We start from the raw sequence: 22,617 nt of genomic DNA on the forward strand, positions 1-22,617 counted from the left end.
AATAAAGACACTACGGGCTGGCCCCGGCGGGCGGACGCGGCTGCTTTTATTGCGCGGTGACAACGGCGGTGACAACGGCGGTGACAAGTGACGGTGACGGTGACATTCAGCTCTTGCACGGGGCCACCTTGCCCTGTCCCCGCTGGAATTCCTGCTGTAGCCTCCCCAACAGCTCCCGTTGTTGCTCCGCGCGCCGCTCCAGCTCCTGCATCTGCTGCTCGTAGCGCTTGCTGAGGAGGTGACAATGACACGGGTGTCCCCAAAATGTCCCCCCCGAGCGCGGGTGGCACTCACATCTCGCCCGTGATGTAGTCCAAGCGCTTGGCCACGGTGGCCTTGGCCTCCTCCGTGTCCTGCTTGACCAGCACGGGCCCGATGAGCTTGAAGATGGTGTTGGTGGCATCCAGCAGCTCCAGCTCCTGTCACCGGGGGGTGGCGGGTGACGCTTGGGGACACCTTGGGGACACCTTGGGGACACTTGGGGACACCTTGGGGACACCTTGGGGACACGCTCACCTCCTTGACGATGTTGTTCTCCGTCAGCTGCGCCTCCAGCTTCTGCCGCGACGTCACCGTCTTGCTGAGGTCTGGGGAGGGTGACAGTCACCGCCGGGTGACGCCGGGTGACGCCGGGTGACACCGGGTGACACCGGGGGGGGTGACATCCGTACCTTTCTGCAGCTGCTGGTACTTTTCCAGCTCGCTCTGCAGCTTCTTCTGGATCTGCTCGGCCATGGCTGCGGGTGGGGACACTTTGGGGACGCTGTTGTCACCTTGGGGACGTTGTTGTCACTTTGGGGACCCTGTTGTCACCTTGGGGACCCCGTTGTCACCTTGGGGACCCTCACGGCTCATATAGGGGCCATAGGAGGCTCCCCGGGGCACCCTGGATGCTCCAACCCCTATGGAGACCCTATAGGTACCCCCTGACCCTATAGGTACCCCTGACCCTATAGGTACCCCCCCGACCCTATAGGTACCTCCTGACCCTATAGGTACCCCCCTGACCCTATAGGTACCCCCCCGACCCCATAGGTACCCCCCCGACTCTATAGGTACCCCCTGACCCTATAGGTACCCCCCCGACCCTATAGGTACCCCCTGACCCTATAGGTACCCCTGACCCTATAGGTACCCCCCCGACCCTATAGGTACCCCTGACCCTATAGGTACCCCCCCGACCCCATAGGCACCCCCTTCAACACCTCTGCATCCTACAGGATCCTATAGGATCCCATGGAGACCTATAGACACCCCCCCCAGTCACCTATGGACCTCTGGAGAACCTATGGAGCATCCCAGACCCGTCCCCGACACCTCCACACCCCATAGGGGACCCATAGAGACCTTATAGACACCCTAAAGACCCCCCCAGGAGCCCCACACCCCTCCAGAACCATATAGAGTCCCTATAGAACCCCCTGAAGGCTCCCATAGCCCCCCAGGAGCCCTATAGAGCTTCCATAGGGCCCCCACAGCCCCCTGGGATACCCCCAAACTGCCCATATGGCCCCTATAGACCCCCTCCCGTTCCCCAAATTGCCATAGGGCCCCATAGAGACCCTTGGGACACCTATAGGGCCCCATACGCCCCCTTGGACCCCATAGAGATCCCTACGGCCCCTCCCACCCACCAACGACCCCCATAGGACCCTATAGGGCCCCCCTAGAACCCTATAGAGCCCCTATAGAGACTCTCTGGACCCCTATAGAGACTCTCTGGACCCCTATAGGGCCCCATTGGGCCCCCTGGACCCCACAGAACCCCCCATGGCCCCTCCCATCCGTCTGCAACCTCCATAGGATCCTATAGAACCCTTTCAGCCCCTATAGACCCCTATAGAGACCCTCTGGACACCTATAGAGCCCCATACACACCCCTGGACCCCCATAGGGTCCCTATGGATCCCCTCAGCCCCTCCCATCCACCTGCAACCCCCATAGGACCCTATAGGGCCCCCCTGGAACCCTATAGAGCCCCTATAGAGTCCCATACGACCCCCTTGACCCCCATAGGGACCCTATGGATCCCCTCAGCCCCTCCCAGCAGCCCACCACTCCCATAAGACCCTATAGCGCCCCCCTAGAACCCTATACAGCCCTATAGAGACTCTCCAGACCCCTATAGAGACCCTCTGGACCCCTATAGAGCCCCATAGGGACCCCCGGACACCCATAGGGTCCCCCACGACCCCTCCCATCCGCCTGCGATCCCCCATAGGACCCTATAGAGCCCCTTTAGCCCCTATAGCGCCTATGTAGAGACCCTCTGGACACCTATAGAGCCCCATACGCCCCCCTGGACCCTATAGAGCCCCCATGGCCCCTCCCATCCGCCCACGACCCCCATAGGACCCTATAGAGCCCCTTCAGCCCCTATAGGGCCCCTATAGAGCCCCTCTGTACACCTATATAGACCCTCTGGACCCCTATAGAGACCCTCTGGACCCCTACAGAGCCCCATACGCCCCCCTGGACCCTACAGAGCCCCCCCCACGGCCCTTCCCATCCGTCCGTGACCCCCATAGGACCCTATAGAGCCCTTTCAGCCCCTACAGAGCCCCTATAGAGCCCCTCTGTACACCTATAGAGACCCTGTGGACCCCTATAGAGACCCATACACCCCCCTGAACCCCATAGAGCCCCCAAGGGCGCCTCCCATCCGCCCACGACCCCCATAGGACCCTATAGAGCCCTTTCAGCCCCTATAGAGCCCCTATAGAGCCCCTCTGTACACCTATAGAGACCCTCTGGACCCCTATAGAGCCCCATACACCCCCGTGGACCCCACAGAGCTCCCCATGGCCCCTCCCATCCGCTCGCGATCCCCATAGGACCCTATAGAGCCCTCCGGACCCCTATAGAGCCCCTATAGAGCCCCTTTGTACACCTATAGAGACCCTCTGGACCCCTATATAGACCCTCTGGACCCCTACAGAGCCCCATACGCCCCCCGGGACTCCATAGAGCCCCCCAGGGCCCCTCCCATCCGCCCACGACCCCCATAGGACCCTATAGATCCCTCCAGACCCCTATAGAGCCCCTATAGCGCCCCACGGACCCCCCCCTCCATCTCCCACCTCTCCTTGCGCGCAGCGCCGCTCCGGCCCCGCCCCCTCCGCGCCGCCCCACGTGACGCCGCCGCCGCACGAGGCCCCGCCCCTAGCCCCTCCCCTTCTCCCATTACCCCCGGCTGGCGCATGCGCACTCCCACCCGGCGCATGCGCACTGCAGCCGCTGTCCCCGCCCGGCGCCGGGCAGCGCATGCGCGCTGCGCCCCTCCCGCTCCCGTTGCCAGGCGACGCCCGTCGCCGCCCAGCGCATGCGCACCGAGCCCCTCTCCCCCTCCCCTTTGCCGGCGCGCGCATGCGCACCGAGCCCCTCCCCTCCCCTTTGCCGGCGCGCGCATGCGCACCGAGCCCCTCTCCCCGCCCCTTTGCCGGCGCGCGCATGCGCACTGAGAGCCTCCCCGGGCTCCGTTGCCGGCGCGCGCATGCGCACCGATCCCCTCCCCGGGTCCCCGTTGCCGGCGCGCGCATGCGCCCTGCGCCGTTCCCGTTCCCGGGGGCTGCGGGCGCCGTTTGCACGGGGCGTTTGCACCGCGCGTTTGCACGGGCCGTTTGCACGGCCGTTTGCACCGCTTTGCACGGGGCGTTTGCACCGCTTTGCACGGGGCGTTTGCACCGCTTTACACGGGCGTTTGCACGGGGCGTTTGCACCGCATTGCACGGGCCCCTCGCGCCGCTTTTTCGCCACTTTTTTTGCGCCGTTTCCGCGCGGGTCCCGTTGCACCGGTGAGCGCGGGGGGACACGGACCATGCGCTGGCGGCGCTGCCCGCGGCGGCGGGGGACCCTGGGGCGCCTCGCGGTGCTGGCCCTGGCGCTGCTGGCGCTGGCCCTGGGCAGCAGCGGGACCAGCGAGGAGCTGCTCTCGGTGGCCCTGGGCGCCTGGGTGGCCTGGACGGGGCCCCCCGGGGACGGGACCGAGGCCAACGGGAGCGACGGGGCCTGGGCCTACGAGCTCATGAGGGCCGCGGGCCTCGCGGATGCTGCAGGGGGTGCATTGGGTGCAAATGGTGCAGGGGGTGCAAACGGTGCGGGCGTTGCAATGGGTGCAATTGGTGCAGGGGGTGCAATGAGTGCAAATGGTGGAGGGGGTGCAATGGATGCAATTGGTGCAAGGGGTGCAAACTTTGCAATGGGTGCAAATGGTGCAGGGGGTGCAATGAGTGCAAATGGTGCAGGGGGTGCAAACGGTGCGGGCGTTGCAATGGGTGCAGGGGGTGCAAGCTTTGCAATGAGTGCAAATGGTGCAGGGGGTGCAATGGATGCAATTGGTGCAAGGGGTGCAAGCTTTGCAATGGGTGCAAATGGTGCAGGGGGTGCAAGCTTTGCAATGGGTGCGAATGGTGCAGGAGTTGCAATGGGTGCAATTGGTGCAGGGGGTGCAAATGGTGCAGGGGGTGCAATGGGTGCAAATAGTGCAAATGGTGCAGGTGTTGCAATGGGTGCAATTGGTGCAGGGGTTGCAAATGGGGCAAATGATGCAAACGGTGCAAGTATTGCAAAGGGTGCAAGGGATGCAAACGGTGCAAGTATTGCAAATGATGCAAATATTGCAAACGGTGCAAGTATTGCAAACGGTGCAAGGGATGCAAAGGGTGCAAGTATTGCAAAGGGTGCAAGGGATGCAAAGGGTGCAAATATTGCAAACGGTGAAAGGGATGCAAAGGGTGCAAGGGATGCAAATGGTGCAAGGGATGCAAATGATGCAAATATTGCAAACGGTGCAAACGGTGCAAATATTGCAAAGGGTGCAAGGGATGCAAACGGTGCAAATATTGCAAACGGTGCAAATATTGCAAACGATGCAAAGGGTGCAAGGGATGCAAAGGGTGCATGGGATGCAAAGGGTGCAAGGGATGCAAAGGGTGCATGGGATGCAAATATTGCAACCGGTGCAAATATTGCAAATGATGCAAATATTGCAAAGGGTGTAAGGGATGCAACCGGTGCAAGTATTGCAAACGGTGCAAATATTGCAAAGGGTGCAAATATTGCAAAGGGTGCAAATATTGCAAATGATGCAAATATTGCAAAGGGTGTAAGGGATGCAAACGGTGCAAGTATTGCAAATGATGCAAATATTGCAAACGGTGCAAATATTGCAAAGGGTGCAAACATTGCAAAGGGTGCAAGGGATGCAAACGGTGCAAATATTGCAAACGGTGCAAACATTGCAAAGCATGCAAACATTGCAACCGGTGCAAATATTGCAAAGGGTGCAATGGGTGCAGGAGGTGCCACCCTCCCGTCGCCCCCCCCTTGCGGCCACCCCGCCCCAGCGCTGCTGGCCATGGTGGCGAGCGCGGCGGCGCACGCGGAGCAGCGGCGGGCGGTGCGCGCCACGTGGGGCTCGTCCACGCGCACCGTGTTCGTCGTGGGCCTCCCGGTGTCGCCGTCGCAACAGTCGGCGCTGGCGCGCGAGGCCGCCGCGCACGGTGACATCCTGCAAGGTCCCTTCGCCGACACCTACCGCAATTTAACGCGGAAGACGCTGCTGCTGCTGGCGTGGGCGTCCGCGCGCTGCCCCGGCGCCCGCTACGTCCTCAAGGCCGATGACGACGTCTATGTCAATGTCCCCGCGCTGCTGGCCCTGGTGGCCACCATGGGCCACCCGCGGCGCTTGTACCTTGGCCGCGTACATTGGCGGGTGGCCCCGCGGCGCGCTGGGCGGCACCGGGTCGCCGCGGCGCTTTACGGCGCGGCGAATTACCCACCATATTGCAGCGGGACGGCGTATGTGTTGTCGATGGCCGCGGTGGCCGCGGTGCTGGCGGTGGCGCCGGCGGTGCCGCCGGTGGAGCCCGAGGACGCCTTCGTGGGGCTGTGCGCCCGGCGCGCCGCGTTGGCACCGCGGCACTCGGCGCGCGTCGCCGGCGCCGCCGCGTTCCCGCCGGACGCCTGCTGCTACGGGGAGGTCCTCGTCAGCGCCCACCGGTTGGGGCCCGCGGAGATGCGGAGGCGCTGGGAGATGGTGCGGAGCGCCGGGCCGCGGCCGTGCTCCGGCGTGCAGAGGGCGCTGGGGATGGCGCGGTGCAACGCGCTCGCCGCCATGGAGAGACTATGGGGGTGACATTGGCACCGGAGCTTGGTTATGGAGCAGGTGGGTCTTCGTTGATGGGATGGGACCATAGAGGGTCCATATGTGACGTTCAACCAGCTCTGGTGGTGATATGGACCTTGGTTATCCAATGTATGGTACCTTCAAGGGGTCTTCGTTGATGGGATGGACCATGGAGTGGCCATACATTACGTTCAACCAGCTCTGGTGATGACATGGACCTTGGTTATCCAATGTATGGTACCTTCAAGAACTCTCCAGTGATGACATGGGACCATGGAGTGGCCATATGTGACGTTCAACCAGCTCCACTGGTGACATGGACCTTGGCCATCCACTATCTGTGACCTTCAATGGGTCTTCATTGATGACATGGGACCATGGAGTAACCATATGTGACATTCAACCAGCTCCACTGGTGATGTGGACCTTGGTCATCCACTATCTGTGACCTTCAATGGGTCTTCGTTGATGACATGGGACCATGGAGTAACCATATATGATGTTCAACGAGCTCTGTTGATGACATGGACCTTGGTTATCCAATGTATGGCGCCTTCAAGGGGACTTCGTGTGGCTTCCCGCCCGACGCCTGCTGCTACGGGGAGGTCCTCGTCAGCGCCCACCGGTTGGGGCCCGCGGAGATGCGGAGGCGCTGGGAGATGGTGCGGAGCGCCGGGCCGCGGCCGTGCTCCGGCGTGCAGAGGGCGCTGGGGATGGCGCGGTGCAACGCGCTCGCCGCCATGGAGAGACTATGGGGGTGACATTGGCACCGGAGCTTGGTTATGGAGCAGGTGGGTCTTCGTTGATGGGATGGGACCATAGAGGGTCCATATGTGACGTTCAACCAGCTCTGGTGGTGATATGGACCTTGGTTATCCAATGTATGGTACCTTCAAGGGGTCTTCGTTGATGGGATGGACCATGGAGTGGCCATACATTACGTTCAACCAGCTCTGGTGATGACATGGACCTTGGTTATCCAATGTATGGTACCTTCAAGAACTCTCCAGTGATGACATGGGACCATGGAGTGGCCATATGTGACGTTCAACCAGCTCCACTGGTGACATGGACCTTGGCCATCCACTATCTGTGACCTTCAATGGGTCTTCATTGATGACATGGGACCATGGAGTAACCATATGTGACATTCAACCAGCTCCACTGGTGATGTGGACCTTGGTCATCCACTATCTGTGACCTTCAATGGGTCTTCGTTGATGACATGGGACCATGGAGTAACCATATATGATGTTCAACGAGCTCTGTTGATGACATGGACCTTGGTTATCCAATGTATGGCGCCTTCAAGGGGACTTCGTGTGGCTTCCCGCCCGACGCCTGCTGCTACGGGGAGGTCCTCGTCAGCGCCCACCGGTTGGGGCCCGCGGAGATGCGGAGGCGCTGGGAGATGGTGCGGAGCGCCGGGCCGCGGCCGTGCTCCGGCGTGCAGAGGGCGCTGGGGATGGCGCGGTGCAACGCGCTCGCCGCCATGGAGAGACTATGGGGGTGACATCGGCACCGGAGCTTGGTTATGGACCAGGTGGGTCTTCGTTGATGGGATGGGACCATAGAGGGTCCATATGTGACGTTCAACCAGCTCTGGTGGTGATATGGACCTTGGCCATTCACTATCTGTGACCTTCAAGGTGTCTTCATTGGTGGGATGGACCATGGAGTAACCATATGTGACGTTCAACCAGCTCCAGTGGTGATGTGGACCTTGGCCATCAACTATCTTTGACCTTCAAGGTGTCTTCATTGGTGGGATGGACCATGGAGTAACCATATATGATGTTCAACCAGCTCTGGTGGTGACATGGACCTTGGTTGTCCAATGTATGGCACCTTCAAGGGGTCTCCAGTGATGGGATGGACCATGGAGTGGCCGTATGTGACGTTCAACCAGCTCCACTGGTGACATGGACCTTGGCCATCCACTATCTGTGACCTTCAAGGTGTCTTCATTGGTGGGATGGACCATGGAGTGGCCATATGTGACGTTCAACCAGCTCTGGTGATGACATGGACCTTGGTTATCCAATGTATGGTACCTTCAAGGTGTCTTCGTTGATGGGATGGACCATGGATTGGCCATATGTGACGTTCAACCAGCTCCACTGGTGACATGGACCTTGGCCATCCACTATGTGTGACCTTCAATGGGTCTTCATTGATGGAATGGACCATGGAGTAACCATATGTGGCGTTCAACCAGCTCCGCTGGTGACATGGACCTTGGTTATCCAATGTGTGGCACCTTCAAGAAGTCTCCAGTGATGGGATAGGACCATGGAGTGTCCGTATGTGACGTTCAACCAGCTCCACTGGTGACATGGACCTTGGCCATCCATCTTCTGCAAACTTCAAGGGGTCGCCCTTGATGGGATGGGACCAAAGAGTGGCCTTGGGTGACATTTGGCCCCCCTCAACCAGCTCTGGTGACAACATGGACCTCGGTCGTCCACCATCTGCAACCCCAAAGGGTTTCCATTGATGGGATGGGACCAAGGAGCAGCCATGGGTGACATGAGGTGACCCATGACCACCTGTGGTGGTGACATGGACTTCGGTCATGGACCATCTGCAACCCCCAAAAGGTCTCCATGGATGGGATGGGACCGAAGAGTGGCCAGATGTGACATGAGGTGACCCGTGACCACCTCCAGTGGTGACATGGACTTGGGTTGTCCATCACCCGCAACCCCCAACACTCCAACCTTGATGGGATGGGACTGAGGAGCGGCCATGGGTGACATGAGGTGACCCGTGACCACCTGTGGTGGTGACATGGACCTCGGTCATGGACCATCTGCAACCCCCAAAGGGTCTCCATGGATGGGATGGGACCGAAGAGTGGCCAGATGTGACATGAGGTGACCCGTGACCACCTCCAATGGTGACATGGACTTGGGTTGTCCATCACCAGCAACCCCCAAAGATCCAACCTTGATGGGATGGGACCGAGGAGCGGCCATGGGTGACATGAGGTGACCCGTGACCACCTGTGGTGGTGACATGGACTTGGGTTGTCCATCACCAACAACCCCCAAAGATCCAACCTTGATGGGATGAGACCGAAGAGTGGCCATGGGTGACATGAGGTGACCCGTGACCACTTGTGGTGGTGACATGAAGTTGAGTTGCCCATCACCAACAACCTCCAAAGATCCAACCTTGATGGGATGGGACTGAAGAGTGGCCAGATGTGACATGAGGTGACCCGTGACCACCTCCAATGGTGACATGGACTTGGGTTGTCCATCACCAACAACCCCCAACGCTCCAACCTTGATGGGACTCTTGGGATGGGACCAAGGAGCATCTCCAGCTTTGGGCCACCACCTTGGTGCCACCGTCACCAATAAAAGCCACATGGGGCCTCCAACGCGTGGCCTCTCCGAGGGAGGGGACAGACACAGCGGGGAGGGGACACGGAGCAGCTTTAATGGCCGCGGGTGACGGTGACAACGCGGTGGCCCCGGCCGCGCTACTTCTTGAAGCGGTCGAGCGCCGAGCGCCGCGCCGGGGCCACCGCGTTGTCCTTGTCCCTCTGCTCCCGCTGCTCCACGCTCTTCCGGATGGCGGCCTGGGAGGAGGAGGAGGAGGATGACGAGGGGACAAAGGCCACACAGGGGTGACACAGGGGACACAAGGGTGACACGGGGACAGTGGAGACATGGGAAGACATGGGGGACATACAGGGGGGACACGGGGGATATGAGGGGACACGGGGGGACACTGGGGACATGGGAGTCGCATGGGGGGACACAGGGGACATGAGGGGACACAGAGGGACATGGGGGGACACAGAGGGACATGGCGGGGGGACACAGAGGGGACAGGGAGGGACGCAGAGTGACACAGGGGACACAGAGGGTCACAGGGGTGACACACGGGTGACACAGGGGTGACACAGGGGGACAGCGGGGACATGGGAAGACATGGGGGACATACGGGGGGGAAACAGGGGATATGAGGGGACACGGGGGGACACTGGGGACATGGGAGTCGCATGGGGGGACACAGGGGACATGGGGGGACACAGAGGGACATGGGGGGACACAGAGGGGACAGGGAGGGACGCAGAGTGACACGGGACACAGAGGGTCACAGGGGTGACACAGGGGTGACACAGGGGACACAAGGGTGACACAAGGGGACAGCGGGGACATGGGAAGACATGGGAGACATACAGGGGGGACACAGGGGACATGAGAGGACACAGGGACACGGGGACACTGGGGACATGGGAGTCACACAGGGGGGACACGGGACATGGGGGGACACAGAGGGACATGGGGAGGACACAGGGGGACATGGGGGGACACAGAGGGGACAGGGAGGGACGCAGAGTGACACAGGGGACACAGAGGGTCACACGGGTGACACAGGGGACACGAGGGTGACACAGGGGGACAGCGGGGACATGGGAAGACATGGGGGACATACAGGGGGGACACGGGATATGAGGGGACACGGGGGGACACTGGGGATATGGGAGGACATGGGAGTCGCATGGTGGGACACAGGGGACATGGGGGGACACAGAGGGACATGGGGGGGGACACAGAGGGGACAGGGAGGGACGCACAGTGACACAGGGGACACAGAGGGTCACAGAGGGTCACAGGGGTGACACAGGGGACACGAGGGTGACACAAGGGGACAGCGGGGACATGGGAAGACATGGGGGACATACAGGGGGGACACGGGATATGAGGGGACACGGGGGGACACTGGGGACATGGGAGGACATGGGAGTCGCACGGTGGGACACAGGGGACATGGGGGGACACAGGGGACATGGGGGGACACAGAGGGGACAGGGAGGGACGCAGAGTGACACGGGACACAGAGGGTCACAGAGGTGACACAGGGGACACGAGGGTGACACGGGGACAGCGGGGACATGGGAAGACATGGGAGCCATACGGGGGGACACAGGGGATATGAGAGGACACAGAGGGACACGGGGACACTGGGGACATGGGAGTCACACGGAGGACCCAGGGGACACGAGGGTGACACAGGGGGACATGGGGACACTGGGGACAGGGGAGGACATGGGAGTCACACAGTGGGGACCTAGGGGACATAAGGGGACACAGGGGGACACTGGGGACATGGGAGTCACACGGGGGGACACAGAGGGACATGGGGGGGACACAGAGGGGACAGGGAGAGACGCAGAGTGACACAGGGGACACAGAGGGGACACAAGGGACACGAGGGTGACACAGGGGGACAGTGGGGACATGGGAAGACATGGGAGCCATACAGGGGGGACACAGGGGACATGAGGGGACACGGGGGGACACTGGGGACATGAGGGGACACAGAGGGGACAGGGAGGGACGCAGAGTGACACAGGGGACACAGAGGGTCACAGGGGTGACACGGGTGACACGGGTGACACAGGGGTGACACAGGGGACACGAGGGTGACACAAGGGGACAGCGGGGACATGGGAAGACATGGGGGACATACAGGGGGGACACGGGATATGAGGGGACACGGGGGGACACTGGGGACATGGGAGGACATGGGAGTCGCACGGTGGGACACAGGGGACATGGGGGGACACAGGGGACATGGGGGGACACAGAGGGGACAGGGAGGGACGCAGAGTGACACAGGGGACACAGAGGGTCACAGGGGTGACACAGGGGTGACACAGGGGACACGAGGGTGACACAGGGGGACAGCGGGGACATGGGGGACATACAGGGGGGACACGGGATATGAGGGGACACGGGGGGACACTGGGGACATGGGAGTCACACAGGGGGGACCCAGGGGACATGAGGGGACACAGAGGGACATGGGGGGACACAGAGTGACACAGGGGACACAGAGGGTCACAGGGGTGACACAGGGGACACGAGGGTGACACAGGGGGACAGTGGGGACATGGGAAGACATGGGGGACATACGGGGGACACGGGATATGAGGGGACACGGGGGGACACTGGGGACATGGGAGGACATGGGAGTCGCACGGTGGGACACAGGGGACATGGGGGGACACAGGGGACATGGGGGGACACAGAGGGGACAGGGAGGGACGCAGAGTGACACAGGGGACACAGAGGGTCACAGAGGTGACACACGGGTGACACAGGGGACACGAGGGTGACACAAGGGGACAGCGGGGACATGGGAAGACATGGGAGTCACACAGGGGGGACCCAGGGGACATGAGGGGACACAGAGGGACATGGGGGGACACAGAGGGACATGGCGGGGGGACACAGAGGGGACAGGGAGGGACGCAGAGTGACACAGGGGACACAGAGGGTCACAGGGGTGACACAGGGGTGACACAGGGGACACGAGGGTGACACAGGGGGACAGCGGGGACATGGGAAGACATGGGAGCCATACAGGGGGGACACAGGGGACATGAGGGGACACAGAGGGACACGGGGACACTGGGGACATGGGAGTCACACAGGGGGGACCCAGGGGACATGAGGGGACACAGAGGGACATGGGGACACTGGGGACACTGGGGACAGGGGAGGACATGGGAGTCACACAGTGGGGACCTAGGGGACATGAGGGGACAGAGAGGGACATGGCGGGGGGACACAGAGGGGACAGGGAGGGACGCAGAGTGACACAGGAGACACAGAGGGTCACAGAGGTGACACAGGGGACACGAGGGTGACACAGGGGGACAGCAGGGACATGAGAAGACATGGGGGACATACAGGGGGGACACAGGGGACATGAGGGGACACGGGGGGACACTGGGGACATGGGAGGACATGGGAGTCGCACGGTGGGACACAGGGGACATGGGGGGACACAGAGGGACATGGTGGGACACAGGGGACATGGGGGGACACAGAGGGGACAGGGAGGGACGCAGAGTGACACAGGGGACACAGAGGGTCACAGGGGTGACACAGGGGTGACACAGGGGACACGAGGGTGACACAGGGGGACAGCGGGGACATGGGAAGACATGGGAGCCATACAGGGGGGACACAGGGGACATGAGAGGACACAGAGGGACACGGGGGGACACTGGGGACATGGGAGTCACACAGGGGGGACCCAGGGGACATGAGGGGACACGCGGCGGGTGACACCGAGGGGACACTCACGCGCAGCTCCTCGTGGGCCACCTTCTTCTTGCGCCGCAACGCGTTGCCCTTGGCCTTGCGCCGCGGGCGGAAGCGCCTCTTGGCGTCGGGGTCGAAGCCCTATGGGGACAATAGAAGGTGACAAAGCGTCCCCGATGGTGACAACGGGATGTCCCCAAATGTCCCCAAGCTCACCAGCCGCTCCGCCTTCTCCCGCCGCTTCTGCTCCATGCTGGCCGTGTCCACGCGCTCCAGCTCGGTGGGATCCAGCGTGATGAGCTCGGCGGGGACCTGCGTGACACCGTGTGACACCCGAGCGTCCCCGAGCGTCCCCGAGTGTCCCCAAGGTGTCCCCAAGGTGTCACCTTCTCCAGCAGCGCCTTGACCTCCCACTCCTGCCGCTGCTTGCGGCTCCGGTACGGGTTGCTCTCCAAGGCGTCGAAGTTGGCCTCGCCGGCGCCTGCGGTGGCACGTGTCACCGCGGTGTCCCCGCGATGTCCCCACGGGGGTGGCGGTGGTGGCACCTACCTGGCACCAGGAGGCTGGTGAAGCCCTGGCCGTGGCCGGCGCCCAGGACGTCCTCGTAGGGACAGAAGCGGAGGCCGTGCGCGGGTTGCGGCAGGCGGTGGCACAGGTAGGGCCTTGGGGACAGGCGGCGCGCGGGGTCCTCGTACACCTTGGGGACAGAGCGGGGACGTTTGGGGACATTCGGGGACACTTTGGGGACATCCAGGGACACTTTGGGGGCACTTTGGGGACATTGGGGGCCTTGGGGATAGGCGGCGCACGGCATCCTCGTACACCTCGGGGACACGCCGGGGCCACCTCGAGGCCACCCCAGGGCCACCACGCCGATGCCACCAGGGCCACCTCGGGGCCACCCCAGGGATGTCCAGGGCCACCTCGGGGCCACCCTGGGGACACCCAGGGCCACCTCAGGGACACCCCAGGGATGTTTGGGGCCACCAGGGCCACCTCAGGGCCATCCTGGGGCTACCAGGGCCACCCTGGGGCCACCTCAGGGCCACCCCAGGGACGTCCAGGGCCACCCCAGGGCTACCTCAGGGCCACCTCGGGGCCACTCAGGGCCACCTCGGGGACGTCCTGGGCCACCCCAGGGATGTCTGGAGCCACCTCAGGGTCCCCCAGGGCCACCTTGGGGCCACCAGGGCCACCCCGGGGCCACCCCAGGGATGTTCAAGGCCACCTCGAGGCCACCCCAGGGATGTCCAGGGCCACCCTGGGGCCACCCCGGTGACACCCATGGCCACCGCGGTGACAGTGCCACCCACCTGCACGACGTCCCCGCAGGTGGCGGCCAGCGCCCCGCGCTGCGCCCAGTCGAGGTGGCCGGCGCCCCGCGGCAGCCGCAGCGCCCGCAGCGCCCGCCTGCACCCCAGGGACGGCCGGGGCCACCAGGGCCACCCAGGGCCACCCAGGGACGTCCAGGGCCACCCAGGGCCACCTCAGGGCCACCCCAGGGATGTCCAGGGCCACCTCGGGGCCACCGTGGGGTCACCAGGGCCACCTCAGGGATGTCCAGGGCCACCTTGGGGACACCAGGGCCACCTCGGGGCCACCCAGGGCACCTCGGGGACACGCTGGGGACACCCAGGGCCACCTCAGGGCCACCTTGGGGTCACTCAGGGCCACCTCGGGGTCCCCCAGGGATGTTCAGGGCCAGCTCGGGGACACCCAGGGCGACCTCAGGGCCATCTCGGGGCCACCCTGGGGCCACCCTGGGGACACCCAGGGCCACCCAGGGCCACCCCTAGGGATGTCCGGGGCCACCAGGGCCACCTCAGGGCCACCCCAGGGACGTCCGGGGCCACCTCAGGGACACCAGGGCCACCCTGGGGACACCCAGAGCCACCTCGGGGCCACCTTGGGGCCACCCCGGGGACACCCAGGGCCACCCCAGGGACGTCCTGGGCCACCCAGGGCCACCTTAGGGCCACCCTGGGGACACCCTGGGCCACCTCGGTGCCACCCCAGGGATGTCCAGGGCCACCTCAGGGACACCCAGGGCCACCTCGGGGACACCCTGGGGACACCCAGGGCCACCCCAGGGACATCCGGGGCCACCTCAGGGCCAACCTGGGGCCACCAGGGCCACCTCAGGGCCACCTCGGGGACACCCCAGGGATATCCAGGGCCACCCTGGGGACACCCAGGGCCACCTCAGGGTCACTCAGAGGCACCTTGGGGCCACCCCAGGGATGTCTGGGGCCACTTCGGGGCCACCAGGGCCACCCCAGGGATGTCCAGGGCCACCTTGGGGACACCCAGGACCACCTCGGGGCCACCCCAGGGATGTCTGGGGCCACCCCGGGGCCACCCAGGGCCACCCCGGGGCCATCTCAGGGACACCCCAGGGATGTCTGGGGCCACCCTGGGGACATCCTGGGGACACCCAGGGCCACCAGTGCCACCCACCTGCACGACGTCCCCGCAGGTGGCGGCCAGCGCCCCGCGCTGCGCCCAGTCGAGGTGGCCGGCGCCGCGCGGCAGCCGCAGCGCCCGCAGCGCCCGCAGCGCCCGCAGGTCCCACAGCCGCAGCTGCCGGTCCAGCCCGGCCGTGGCCATGTACCTGCGGGTGACAACGACAACCGGGTGACAACAGCGTCGCGGTTGTCATTGTCACCCCCGGTTGTCATTGTGTCACCCACTCACGTGCCCGTGCGGTCCACGGCCACCGCGCGCAGGGCGCCGCGGTGGCACAGCATGCGGGCCAGCGGCTCCTTGGCGCTGGGGCTCCACAGTGTCACCGTGCCTGTCACCAGGGGACACACAAAGAGGGGACGTCAGGGACAAGCTGCCTGGGGACACCGTGGGGACAGCGGGGGCAGGTGGCACGCGGGGTACCAGTTGGGGACACAGGGGACATTTTGGGGGCAGGTGGCATCCTCATACACCTTAGGGATGGCACAGGGACACAGGGGACACTTTGGGGACACCTTGGGGCCACCTTGGGGACACCAGGGGACACCCTCCTCCACCTCAGGGCCATTCGGGGCCACCAGGAGCCACCTTGGGGACACTTTGGGGGCAGGTGGCACCTTCCTCCACCTCGGTGACACCCAGGGACACCCCGGGGCCACCTTGGGGACACCCTCCTCCACCTCGGGGCCATTCAGGGCCACCGGGGGACACTTCGGGGCCACCTTGGGGCCACCCCGGGGACACCTTGGGGACACCTTGGGGCTACCAGGGGATACCCTCCTCCACCTCGGGGCCATTCAGGGCCACCGGGGAACACTTCGGGGCCACCTTGGGGACACTTTGAGGATACCTTGGGGACACCTTGGGGACACTTTGGGGACACGAGGGGACACCCTCCTCCACCTCAGGGCCATTCGGGGCCACCAGGAGCCACCTTGGGGCCACCTTGGGGCCACCTTGGGGCCACCAGGGGACACCTTGGGGCCACCAGGGGACACCCTCCTCCACCTCCCCCCCCACTGGGGGACATTTTGGGGACACCTTGGGGACACTTTGGGGACACCAGGGGCCACCTTAGGGACACCTTGGGGACACTTTGGGGACACCCTGGGGACAGGTGGTGCCTTCTTCCACCTCTGGGCCATTTGGGGCCACCAGGGGCCACCTTGGGGCCACCTTGGGGACACTTTGGGGACACCAGGGGACACTTTGGGGCCACCAGGGGACACCCTCCTCCACCTCGGGGCCATTCAGGGCCACCGGGGGACACTTCGGGGCCACCTTGGGGCCACCCCGGGGCCACCTTGGGGACACCTTGGGGACACTTTGGGGACACCCTCCTCCAACTCGGCGCCATTCAGGGCCACTGGGGGACACTTCGGGGCCACCTTGGGGACACTTTGAGGATACCTTGGGGACACCTTGGGGACACCTTGGGGCCACCAGGGGCCACCTTGGGGCCACCCCGGGGCCACCTTGGGGCCACTTTGGGGGCAGGTGGCACCCTCCTTCACCTCAGGGCCATTCAGGGACACCTTGGGGCCACCTTGGGGCCATCAGGGGCCACCTTAGGGACACCTTGGGGACACCTTGGGGACACTTTGGTGACAAACCATTGCCGTGGCCCAGGTGCACCACGGCGGTGGCCGGGTTCTGCGCCAGGACGCCCAAGCGGCCACCGCGGGTGCAGATGGCGGCCACCTCCTTCCCCACGGCCACGTCCAGGTACTGCAGGAAGCCACTGGCGCTCTGCAAGGTGACAAGGGACATCAGGGACGTCCCCTGGGTGACAAGGGGACACCGGGGACGTGTCACCCACCGCCGTGGCCAGCAGGAAGTGGTAGGGCAGGAATGTCATCCGTAGGATTCCCGGGAAGCGCTGGAGACAGTTGAGTTCCAGCCCTTGGTTGTCATAGACGTGAAGCCACCTCTTCTGGGCCACCGCGAACATGGTCTCGGCGTGGAGCCACCTGGGGACACCGGCGACACCGATGACACCGGTGTCACCTACGGGTGACGCCGCCGCCTGTCGTGTCACTCACGCCACGTCCGTCACCGTCTCCATGACGTTGATCTCGCACGAGAGGGACTTGGTGACCCAGTCGAGCGCCGCCACGTGGCCCCGGTGGCCCCCCAGCAGCAGGTGCCTTGGGGACAAAAAGTGACAACGGGTGACACCGCGGCGGGGGGGGACACACGGGGACAAGGCCACGCGGCCGCTCTCACCGTCCCGTTCGGGTGTAATCCAAGCGGTAGGGCCCAAATTGCTCCAGTTTCAGCTCAAAATGCTGCGAAACGGGGACAAAGGCGGGTGACGCTTTTGTTGTCCCCAATGTCCCCTCCCGGTGTCACCTGAGGGTGGCGGTCCCACCTTGGCGGCGCTGGCGATGTCCACGGCGGCCGCGATGTCCCCTTGGGTGACGGTGCAGGTGTCCTCGCCGGGGTCGGCCTCCAGGAAGCTGCGGGGACAGGGAGGTGACAAAGGGACACGGGGGGGACAGGGAGGTGACAAAGGGACATGGTGGGGACAGGGGGACACGGCGGGGACAGAGGGACATGGGGGGACACAGAGGGACATGGGGGGACATGGGGGGGGACACAGAGGGACATGGGAGGGACACAGAGGGACACAGGGGACACAGAGGGTCACAGAGGTGACGGGTGACACAGGTGTGACAGAGGGGACGCAGGGGACACGAGGGTGACACAGGGGGACATGGGGACACTGGGGACAGGGGAGGACATGGGAGTCACACAGTGGGGACCTAGGGGACATAAGGGGACACAGGGGGACACTGGGGACATGGGAGTCGCACGGGGGGACACAGAGGGACATGGGGGGACAGAGAGGGGACAGGGAGGGACGCAGAGTGACACAGGGGACACGGAGGGTCACAGAGGTGACACACGGGTGACACAGGGGACATGAGGGTGACACAGGGGGACAGCGGGGACATGGGAAGACATAGGGGACATACAGGGGGACACAAGGGACATGAGGGGACACAAGGGGACCCGGGGGTGACCCAGGGGACACAAGGGGACACAGGGTTGACCCAGGGGACATGGGGGTGACGCAAGGGGACACAAGGGGACACAGGGGTGACACAGGGGAACACGGAGGTGACGCGGGGGGACACAAGGGGACACGGGGGTGACACAGAGGAATATCGGGGTGACATGGGACACAGGAGTGATATGGGGGGACACAAGGGGACACAGGGGTGACATGGGGGTGACATGAGGGGACATGGGGATGACCCAGGGGACACAGGGGGGACACAAGGGGACACAAAGGGACATGGGGGTGACACAAGGGGACACGGGGGTGACACGGGGGGACACGGGGGTGACACGGGGGTGATATGGGGGAACACAAGGGGACATGGGGGTGACGTGGGGGGACATGAGGGTGACCCAGGGGACACAAGGGGACATCGGGGTGACGCAGGGGGACACGGGGGTGACGCGGGGGGACACGGGGGTGACCCAGGGGACACAAGGTGACACCAGGGGACATCGCGGTGACGCGGGACCCCCACCCCGGCTCCTGCGGCAGCAGCAGCTCCAGCCGGGCCGCCCGCGTCGCCGCCGCCTCCTCCTCGTGTCCCACCCGGCGCAGGTGACACCGGAGGCGCCGGCTGCCAGCGCGGGGCTGGGACAGGGGACAAGGGACAGGGGACAAGGGGTTGGGGACATCCCTTAGGGTCTCTATGACACCCCCTGGCCCCGCTTGGGACCCCCCTCGAGGGACCCTGAACCGCCCCAAGACCCTGATGTCCCCAAAATGTCCCCAAGGGACCCCCAAGATGTCCTCAAGGGACCCCAAATGTCCCCAATGCCCCCAAGATCTGTCATCCCTAGACCCCCACCTAAAGACCCTGTTGTCCCCAAGGGACCCCAAAATGTCACCCCTGGACCCCCCCCAAGACCCCGTTGTCCCCAAGGGACCCCAAAATGCCCCCAATGCCCCCAAAATGTCACCCCTAGACCCCCCCCAAGACCCTGTTGTCCCCAAGGGACCCCAAAATGTCACCCCTGGACCCCCCCCAAGACCCCGTTGTCCCCAAGGGACCCCAAAATGTCCCCAATGCCCCCAAAATTGTCACCCCTGGACCCCCCCCAAGACCCTGTTGTCCCCAAGGGACCCCAAAATGTCCCCAATGCCCCCAAAATGTCACCCCTGGACCCCCCCCAAGACCCTGTTGTCCCCAAGGGACCCCCAAAATGTCCCCAATGCCCCCAGAATGTCACCCCTGGACCCCCCCCAAGACCCTGTTGTCCCCAAGGGACCCCAAAATGTCACTACTAGACCCCCCCAAGACCCTGTTGTCCCAAGGGACCCCCAAGATGTCCCCAAGGGACCCCCAAAATGTCCCTCAATGCCCCCAGAATGTCACCCCTAGACCCTCCCCCCAAAACCAAGACCCTGTTGTCCCCAAGGGATCCCCAAGATGTCCCCCAAGGGACCCCCCAAAATGTCACCTCTAGACCCCCCCCAAGACCCTGTTGTCCCCAAGGGGACCTCCAAAATGTCCCCAATGTCCCCCTGGGACCCCCCCCATGGGTCACCCCCCGTGTCCCTCCCCTCCATGTCCCCTCTGCCCCGGAATGTCCCCCCCCACGTCCCCTTCGTGCTCTCCCCCTTCCCAGGATGTCCCCTCCGTGTCCCTCTGTGTCCCCCCCCATGCCCCTCCCCCCCCGGAATGTCCCCCCCCCCCGTGTCACCCTCGTGTCCCCCCCCTCAGGATATGTCCCCCCCCCCCATGTCCCCTCCCCCTCCGTCCCCCCCCCCGGATGTCCCCCCCACCCCCCATGTCCCTCTCCACCCCCCGCATGTCCCCCCCGTGCCCCCCCCCGCCCCCGTGTCCCCCCGTGTCACCCCCGTGCCCCCCCCCCCGTGTCCCCCCCCCCCCGGACGTCCCCCCCCCCCTTGTCCCCCCGTGTCCCCCCCGTGTCCCCCCCCCCCCCCCCCCAAAATGTCCCCCCTCTGCCCCGGAATGTCCCCCTCCATGTCCCCCCATGCCCCTCCCCCCCGGAATGTCCCCCCCCCCGTGTCACCCTCGTGTCCCCCCCCCCCCTCAGGATGTGCCCCCCCCCCCATGTCCCCCTCCCCTCCGTCCCCCCCCCAGGATGTCCCCCCCCCCGTGTCCCTCTCCGCCCCCGCATGTCCCCCCCGTGCCCCCCCCGGCCCCCGTGTCCCCCCGTGTCCCCCTCGTGCCCCCCCCCCGCCCCGGATGTCCCCCCCCCGCCGTGTCCCCCTCGTGTCCCCCCTCCCCGTGTCCCCCGCCCCCCAGATGTCCCCCCCTCGTGTCCCCCCGTGTCACCCCCGTGCCCCCCCCCCTCCGGATGTCCCCCCCCCGATGTCCCCCCCCACCGCGTCCCCCCCCGCCGTGTCCCTCCCCGTGTCCCCCCCCCCGTGTCCCCCCCCTCCCAGGATGTGTCCCCCCCCCCCCATGTCCCCTCCCCTCCGCCCCCCCCCAGGATGTCCCCCCCCCCGTGTCCCCTCTCCGCCCCCGCATGTCCCCCCCGTGCCCCCCCCCGCCCCCGTGTCCCCCCGTGTCCCCCCTCGTGCCCCCCCCCCGCCCCGGATGTCCCCCCCCCGCCGTGTCCCCCCTCGTGTCCCCCTCCCCGTGTCCCCCGCCCCCCGGATGTCCCCCCCTCGTGTCCCCCCGTGTCACCCTCGTGCCCCCCCCCCACCTCCGGATGTCCCCCCCCGTGCTCCCCCCCCCCACCCGCGTCCCCCCCCCCCGTGTCCTCCCCGTGTCCCCCCCCCCCCATGTCCCCTCGTGTCACCCCCCGTGCCCCCCCCCCTCCCGGGATGTCCCCCCCCGTGTCCCCCCCCGTGTCACCCTCGTGTCCCCCCCCGTGTCCGTGTCCCCCCGTGCCCCCCCCTCCCCCCCGGAATGTCCCCCCCCCCGTGTCACCCTCGTGTCCCCCTCCCCGTGTCCCCCCCCCCCTTGTCCCCCCCCCGTGTCACCCTCGTGCCCCCCCCCCTCCCGGATGTCCCCCCCGTGTCCGTGTCCCCCCCCCGTGTCCCCTCGTGTCACCCCCCGTGCCCCCCCCCGGATGTCCCCCCCCCGTGTCCCCCCGTGTCCGTGTCCCCCCGTGTCCGTGTCCCCCCCCGTGTCTCACCTCCTTCTCCCCGTCCCGCCGCAGGAACCGCTTCACGCGGGCCCCGGCGAGGGGCGCGGGCCCCGGGAACGGGTCCTTCTTCTACGGGGGGCGGGAAGGGACAAACGCGGGTGACGCCGCCACCCTCCCGTGTCCCCCCCGCCGTGTCCCCCCCCCCCCCGTACCCCGGACACGGTGGCGCCGCCTCGTTCCGCTCCGTGTCCCGCCGCTCCCGGGCGCCGCCGCCGCTCCGCGGCCTGGGGGGGTCATTGGGGGGACATTGGGGGACATTGGGGTTGTGTCCCCCCCCCCTCCCCCGTCCCGGTCCCCGCCGCTCGTTACCGCGGGCCCCCCCCGGGCCGCCCCCGTTCGCCGCCGCCGGCGCCATGTGGAGACTCCCGCCGTCCCGGGCGCCGCGCGCGCGGCAGCCAATGAGAGGGCGGGGAGCCCCCCGAGCGCGGCCAATCAGGGCGCCGCGTGGCCGCGGAGGGGCGGGGCTGGGGGAGGAGAATGGCGCCATGTTTGTTGAGGGCGGCCCGGCGCGTGGGAGGACCGCGAGGGCGGCCATGTTTGCTCAGGGCAGCCCCGTGCCTGGAGACCGCGAGGGCGGCCATGCTTGTTGAGGGCAACCTGGTATCTGGAGACCGGGGGCAGGAATGTTTGTTGAGGGCAGCCCCGCACACGGAGACCACCTTCTCCAACTCGAGTGTATCCATGTTTGTTGAGGGCAAAGCGGTGTGGGGAGACCAATGGCAGCCATGTTTGTTGAGGGCGGCCCCGTGCCTGGAGATCGCGAGGGCGGCCATGCTTGTTGAGGGCAACCTGGTATCTGGAGACGGG

General features: G+C 65.4%; 3 protein-coding genes across 3 annotated transcripts; 1 reads left to right on the plus strand and 2 right to left on the minus strand.

The window, feature by feature from the left end:
- Positions 1-101: 101 nt before the first annotated feature.
- On the minus strand, positions 102-774 carry LOC148591372 (prefoldin subunit 6-like). The gene is made up of 4 exons (XM_088537689.1): positions 672-774; positions 517-587; positions 295-419; positions 102-230 (listed from the first exon to the last, which is right to left on the minus strand). The coding sequence occupies exons 1-4, from the start codon at positions 733-735 to the stop codon at positions 107-109; spliced, it is 384 nt and encodes a 127-aa protein (XP_088393815.1). The 5' UTR covers positions 736-774; the 3' UTR covers positions 102-106.
- Positions 775-5,287: 4,513 nt separating this feature from the next.
- Positions 5,288-6,136, plus strand: B3GALT4 (beta-1,3-galactosyltransferase 4). The gene has a single exon (XM_088537688.1). It carries the CDS (start codon positions 5,288-5,290, stop codon positions 6,134-6,136), a length of 849 nt encoding a protein of 282 aa, XP_088393814.1.
- Positions 6,137-9,617: 3,481 nt separating this feature from the next.
- Positions 9,618-22,034, minus strand: WDR46 (WD repeat domain 46; the record flags this gene model as incomplete). The annotated part of the gene is made up of 15 exons (XM_088537690.1): positions 9,618-9,716; positions 13,243-13,341; positions 13,417-13,512; positions 13,587-13,681; positions 13,750-13,897; positions 15,658-15,811; positions 15,895-15,994; positions 17,277-17,412; positions 17,483-17,633; positions 17,706-17,810; positions 17,890-17,951; positions 18,035-18,122; positions 19,206-19,318; positions 21,799-21,879; positions 21,963-22,034. Coding segments are annotated over 15 exons (1,599 nt in total), but the record flags the coding sequence as incomplete, so codon positions are not given.
- Positions 22,035-22,617: the final 583 nt, after the last annotated feature.

This window comes from Tinamus guttatus, unplaced genomic scaffold (assembly GCF_059628265.1).
Source record: "Tinamus guttatus ecotype Peru unplaced genomic scaffold, ASM5962826v1 Tinamus_guttatus_pri_ptg000848l, whole genome shotgun sequence".
NCBI classification, from domain to species: domain Eukaryota; kingdom Metazoa; phylum Chordata; class Aves; order Tinamiformes; family Tinamidae; genus Tinamus; species Tinamus guttatus.

Excerpts from the sequence above, each read along its gene's own strand:
- LOC148591372 (XM_088537689.1), bottom strand. The coding sequence starts at position 735 with ATGGCCGAGCAGATCCAGAAGAAGCTGCAGAGCGAGCTGGAAAAGTAC. Across the intron at positions 420-516 it reads AGAACAACATCGTCAAGGAG|GAGCTGGAGCTGCTGGATGC; the intron begins GTGAGCGTGTCC and ends CCCCGGTGACAG. Across the intron at positions 231-294 it reads GACTACATCACGGGCGAGAT|CAAGCGCTACGAGCAGCAGA; the intron begins GTGAGTGCCACC and ends TCACCTCCTCAG.
- B3GALT4 (XM_088537688.1), top strand. The coding sequence starts at position 5,288 with ATGGGTGCAGGAGGTGCCACCCTCCCGTCGCCCCCCCCTTGCGGCCAC.